The following is a 6,056-nucleotide window of genomic DNA, read 5'->3' as shown; positions in this document are numbered from 1 at the left end:
GTACTTACATATAATAAATAAATAAATCTTTAAAAAAAATAACTTAGGGAAGGAAAGGACTGACTAGTCTTTTGTGGGTTTTCGAGACAGGGTTTCTCTGTGTAGCCCTGGCTGTCCTGGAACTCACTCTGCAGACCAGGCTGGCCTCGAACTCAGAGATCCACCTGCCTCTGCCTCCCCAGTGCTGGGATTAAAGTCATGCACCACCACTGCCTGGCAGGACTGACTAGTCTTACAACCAGGTCATGGTTTTATCATTGAGAAGTCTAGGTAGAAACTCAAGCGGTTAGCCACATCACATCCCACACTCAGGAGCAGAGAGAGACAGAGACAGAGAGAGGGAGAGGGAGAGGGAGAGGGAGAGGGGAAGAAGATATAGGATATGTATGTGTACATGTATATGTACATGAATACACCCATGCCCAGCTATCTTCTTTTACTCAAGCAGTCCAGACCCAGTGTAGGGAATGGCGCCGCCCACAATGGACTAGGTCAGTTAACAACCAAGTCAATTCTCCATGGATACATTCATAGGCCAACCTGATCTAGAGAATTCCTCAGTTAAATCTCTCTCACGGTGATTCCAGGTTGAATGAAGTTGATATTTAAAGCCAACCAGCACAGTGCACAAAGCTGTACAGACACCCACACATCAAGATACCATACACAGCATATGCACATACCACAAATGTGCACACACAAAAAGACAAAGGAAGTAAAAAAAAAAGAGTCCGGCAAGACTGAGCATTTTAGCATGTTTCTGTTTTCATGAAGGAATAAACAGACACACATCTTTTTAAAAAACAAAGTGATGTACAAGTATTTTTCTATTTTTCAAATGAATCTTACCTACTAGAAAAGCCAGCGATTCTTTGCGGTTCTCAATGAGTATCCCCACGCCTGCCACATCTGCGTAAGTTTTCCAACTAAGGAAGGGAGTGGGCTCTGCTATCTTGTGACATGGCTTCCATTTCTCTGATCAAATGAATCAGGAAGAGCTCCTCACAGAAGCAGTACCCTCTGGTCCCATCCAGTGGGTCACAGATGGAGGTCAGATGGTCAGAGAGCCCCACATGGTTAAGGTGCAGTGTTTCCCCACTTCAGGTCATTGAAAACTGTGCAGTGACTGGCATCCGTGTGCGGACAGACGACTTTGGAGTGCGGCGGGTGGCAGCTGTGGAGACAGAGCATGGCTCTGTTCAGACACCCTGCGTGGTCAACTGTGCAGGTGGAACGCTCTTCCCCCGACTCCCTCAGCTCGGGTCCCACCCACAAAGGACGGACGCCTTTCTTGGGTGGGAAGTCAGGGTACGCAGGAGTTCTGAGGTGCCCCGTGCCCACTCACGTGGCAGCTGAGCGTTCTCCATTCTGCCTCCAGGAGTGTGGGCGAGCACGGTGGGCCGCATGGCTGGAGTGAAGGTCCCGCTGGTGGCCATGCACCATGCTTACGTCGTCACTGAGCGCATCGAGGGGATCCAGGTAAATGATGGCGGCTGGCGAGCTCAGAACTTCCCTAAGACCGAGTTTGGACACAGTCAAATGGCATAACCCTCAGCCTCTGGCCCTGCTTCTGTGCAATGGGGACTTCTGGGTGGTGGCAGACGCTGTGAATTTGATGGTGTAGGCTACTTTGGTCACCAGGGCCTGGCTTCTCTTTGAATCTCTAGTCTGGTAACCATGGCTACCAAGCCCGGCCATAGGCGGCCAGTTTGGCTTTGTTCAGTGTCCTGGGCCTGAGTTTCAGAGAAATCAAGTGTGAGGAGTCCTGACTTATGACTCTGTTCCTGGCACTCAGAGCCTCTGAGAGCCTCTGCTGAGGGAGCCCCGGACCTTGTGCGCCTCCTGCTCTCTCCTCTCTTGGTCTTCTTTCCTATGTTGTTGGCTGGGACTTTTCTGGCGCCTTACCACTGGACCCTTCCTCCCCTCACCAATCATCCGAGCACATCTTCCTCTTCCCTCCTGCCTCCTCCATCAAACCCACTGCTTCCCCTCACTCCTTCCACCCCTCTTCTCTTTCTACCTTCTCCCCCTCTCTTTTATCTCCATCGCTTTTATCCCACCATCCTTTAAATATTTATCTTATGTGCACTGGCGTGTGGCTTGCATGCATGTCTGTGTGAGGATGATCACACAGCTATGAGCTGCCATGTGGGTGCTGGGACTCGAACCCCGGTCCTGAGAAATCAGTCAGTGCTCTTAACTCTGAGCTGTCTGCAGCCCCCCTTTATTCTTTTTGCCCTCCCATCCTTTTCTCACCATTCATTTCTTTCCTTCTATCCTTCTTGCCACCTTCCCACATTCCATTCCTCCTCTATGCCTTCTTCCATCTATGCAGCCACTTCCCCATCTCCTTGTCCATCATCCACCTTTCCATCCCTTCTTTATTGCCTTCAATCCAACCCCCATCTATGACCCATCCCTCCTCCCCATTCACCATTCCCTTCCTCTATTCCACCATCATTCACCTACTTGCTAATCCTTTCCAATGGGCATCAAATCCTGTCTCCAGCCGGCACTGACTGGAGGGGCTTAATATTCCAGGCCCTACTCCAGGTGGTGGGGGTAAAACAGAGAGAGAGAGACACCCCTCATCCAGTTTTTGCCTGAAGAGAAAAGGGGATCTTGCAGACAAGTAAAGGAGCAACTCCCAAAGAAGCTTCAAAGGGTTCTGGAAGGGACCCCTCCCAGGGTTCAGAGACCCAGTGTAGGGCAGAGCCTGTCCTAAAGGACCATACAAAGTCACACAACTGACTTCCCTTAGGCCAATCAAATGTGGCCAGGCATGGGCTGCCTGAAATCCCTAGCCTAAATTGGAGGACCAGTTGATCTTTTGGTATCTCCATGGAGAAGGAGAAGGCCACACCTCAGTGGGGATTTGAGGATGATGGAGAAGGTCACAGAGCATTTGGTTTTGATTTTGATTGACATTTCAGAGATCTAAGCCATAGGTTGTGGGGGTGGGGATAGTGTGAGAAGCCACATTGCTCTTGTTTAGGGCCCAGTGATGAGAGTTTTCGACAATAGCACACCTCCTCTTGCCCATGCTAGAAGCCTTGTTCCTAGGGCCTGCTTCCCCCTCCTTGCATGAACCTGGCTTCTTTCCTGCCTCCAAGATGTGAAGCCTGGATGTTTCATAGTGTGAATGTAGGGGATAGCACAGCAAAAGCCTGGGTCTGCTCGGTTCCTGTCATTGTTCCTAGAGTAACTTCCCCTGAACACACAGTATGTCCTTATTCACAGAGACACCATGCTGATCCTGTACCAAAGGTCAGAGCTGTGGGGAGAACCTACCCCTCAGGTGGCCACCAGGGGTCACTCTCTGACCATAAAGGGCTCCGGGAGAGCCAGGCTGAGTCTGAAAAGGTGTGTGTGTGGGGGCAGTGGATGTGTCCTGGGTTGAGGGTAGCCACAGGGTGTCCACTGAGGGGCGCCACCCCTCACTCCTAGCTAAAGTCTCCCTTTCTGGGAAGCATTAGGACAGCCTGCAGGTGGCTATCTCCCTCCCATGAATCTCAAAATCATAGCCAAGCTGCAAGGTCCCGAGTGCCTGTAGATACGCATATGATAGGGCCACCAGCCCTGATGCTTCAAGACTACGCAGGGTAAAGCCTGGTGTAATGAGAGAGTTCTCAGGACCCATCCTTCCATAGAGAAGGCTCTATGAGTTTAGCCCTGCCTAGTCCTGGGGCTAGGCAGGAGGCAGAGCCAGGTCTCAGACTTGCTTGTCCACTGCTGTGGTTCCACTCTGTGCTGAGGAGAGTCCTATGGCTGAGGGCTTTGTATCAGGTGTCTTCTTACCCACGTTAGATGAGGAAGCTTCCTGGATGTGCTGCAAGATATTGTCCTCCTATAATATCAGGCTCTGGCTACAGACAAGGGCTCAGTCAAAACTTGGGTGTCCAACTTCTGTGGTAGCTTTGAGAAACTGCCCTGGTCCTCGCTAGCTCTGCCCTGACCTTCTTGTGGCCAAGGGCCCGTCCCATTTAAGGTATGATTTGCCCGTTTCTTCATTTTCATCCTCCTCCCATCTGCTTCTGCCAGGAGATGGTTACCCCATGCAGATGCCAAGCCCAAGGCTGAGCCCAGGCTGTGGATTAGAAGTCCACATCTTCCCATTCAGCCTAGGAGGGTGCAGTCACTGTTCTAAGCCTCCGGGATCCCATTTCTTTCTTTAACATTTTTATAACATTCATGCATTTGTATGTGTGTGTGTGTGTGTGTGTGTGTGTGTGGTGTGCGTGTGTGCATCTCTGGAGGTCAGAGAATAAGTTATGAGGTCGGTCCTTCTACCACGTGGGTACCTGGGATCAAACATGGGGTTGTTAGGCTCAGTGGCAAGCTCCTTTTCCCTCCTTTGTCTCGCTGGGCCATCTTTCTTTGCCTCTCCCACCCCTCTTCTTATTTGTGCTCATCCTCACCGTCTGGGTCTCATGTAGCTCAGGCTGCTCTTGGGCTAATTTTGTAGTCAAGCATGACCTGGAACCCCCAATCATCTTAGCACCACCACGCCTAGTTCATGCAGTGATGGAGGTGGAACTTGCTGGGGATTTCAAACTTGCTGGCAAGCAATCTACCAACGGAGCCACAGCCTCAGGGCTGTTTCCTTTTCTGCAGCATGGGTAGTAATTTGTGCATGGGGCTGTGCTGAGGGAGAGCAAGGTGATGCGATGAGCAAATACTAACCTCTAGCAGGAGCTCACAGCGTAGCTGTGGTGACGATGATGTCCAGCAATCAGGCTGACTTCCAGGAGGAAGCAGCCAGCAGGGTTTGAAGCAGCTGGGGAAGAACTGGGGACAGAATTGGAGTGGAGCCATATTGTCCACCAGAGTTGGGTGGACTCCTGTATGGAGAAAGCAGTGGAGTTGCTGGGCAGACACGTGCGTGCTGAGCCTAGCCCTTGGAGAGAGGCAGTACTAAGGGACAGGGACATCCTGCTGGGACAGAAGCATGGGCTTCCCTGACCACCAGGGGGCTCCACAATCGTGTGCTATTTTGCTCTGGGATTCCTTTATCTTTGGAGTATTGGTGCTGCTGCTGCTGCTGACCCTGGCAGGGCTAACTGTTATTATTTTAAAGCAGTATTTAATTATCGAAAATGTGACAGTGCTTCTGAAAGCAGTCCTGAACTCAGGCACTGTGAGCAGGGCCTCTTCGACGTGTCCCTGCCTGTCTCTCCCTGCTCACCTCCAGTGTAGGCGAAGGTGCCACAATCCACCCAATGCCGGGCCTGCTCCAGTGCATGGGGACCAGTGCTAAAGGCTGCTTGAAGCTTGTGCTCTCTCTGCTTTGCCTTCCAGAACATGCCCAATGTCCGGGATCACGATGCTTCTGTCTACCTCCGACTGCAGGGGGATGCCTTGTCTGTGGGTGGCTATGAGGCCAACCCTATCTTTTGGGAAGAGGTAAGACCCCCCCCTCAAGGGTCCCATGGTGGAAAGGCAGAGGCGCCTCCGTCCCACTCAACTTGAGTGCTTTTGAGAGCTAGTGTTCAGCTATACCAGAGGCCAGGGTGGGATGGCCGCCCACCTCAGCATGAGGCAAAGCCAGGACACTAGAAGAACTGAGAAATGACCCAGCCCTTGGTTGGCCAGCAGCAATGATGGACCTTCTGAGGCCTCCCCTGCCCCTCTGCCCCCTCCACGTTCACAGTGGGGCTCCAGGGCTGGAGGACAATTCAGGGGACAACATGGCTGTCTTATCCAGATGTCCACAAACAGACTGACTAGATGGCGATTCTGGGCCAAGTGCCACTTTAGTTCTGGGAAGGGTGGGGGACACTAAGATAATGGCCCCTGCCCCAAGCTGCCTGGAGGTAGGGAGTCAAACAAAAGTCCATAGGGTTAAGTAGCACAATGTGGGTGGTGACTGCACCCCAAGTATAGTCAGTAAGTCATGCATTGTCAAAGAGGTCAGGCTGAAGGCACAGGAGGGCTGGATGGCAAGTTGTGGTGGCGTAGGAGTAGCTCCAGCTTGCCCCTGACACAGGATCCCCTCACCCCCCTTGGACAGGGTCTCTCTATGAGGCTCTAACTGTCTCAGAACTCACTATGTAGAC

At 51.9% G+C, this 6,056-nt stretch overlaps 1 protein-coding gene across 2 annotated transcripts in view; it reads left to right on the top strand.

Annotated features, from left to right (window-relative positions):
* Positions 1-6,056, top strand: part of Sardh (sarcosine dehydrogenase) — a 62,118-nt gene that overhangs the window by 6,946 nt on the left and 49,116 nt on the right. For both annotated transcript variants that reach the window (XM_021193846.2, XM_029536306.1), the window contains 3 exons: positions 1,105-1,228; positions 1,379-1,479; positions 5,299-5,403. In XM_021193846.2, coding sequence (XP_021049505.1) covers positions 1,105-1,228; positions 1,379-1,479; positions 5,299-5,403 — 330 coding nt within the window. The remainder of the gene's footprint in view (positions 1-1,104; positions 1,229-1,378; positions 1,480-5,298; positions 5,404-6,056) is intronic.

Source organism: Mus pahari, chromosome 3, assembly GCF_900095145.1.
Source record: "Mus pahari chromosome 3, PAHARI_EIJ_v1.1, whole genome shotgun sequence".
In the NCBI taxonomy this organism is placed as follows: Eukaryota; Metazoa; Chordata; class Mammalia; order Rodentia; family Muridae; genus Mus; species Mus pahari.
Note: the sequence above shows the minus strand (reverse complement) of the source record. Positions and strands in the feature narration are given on the sequence as shown.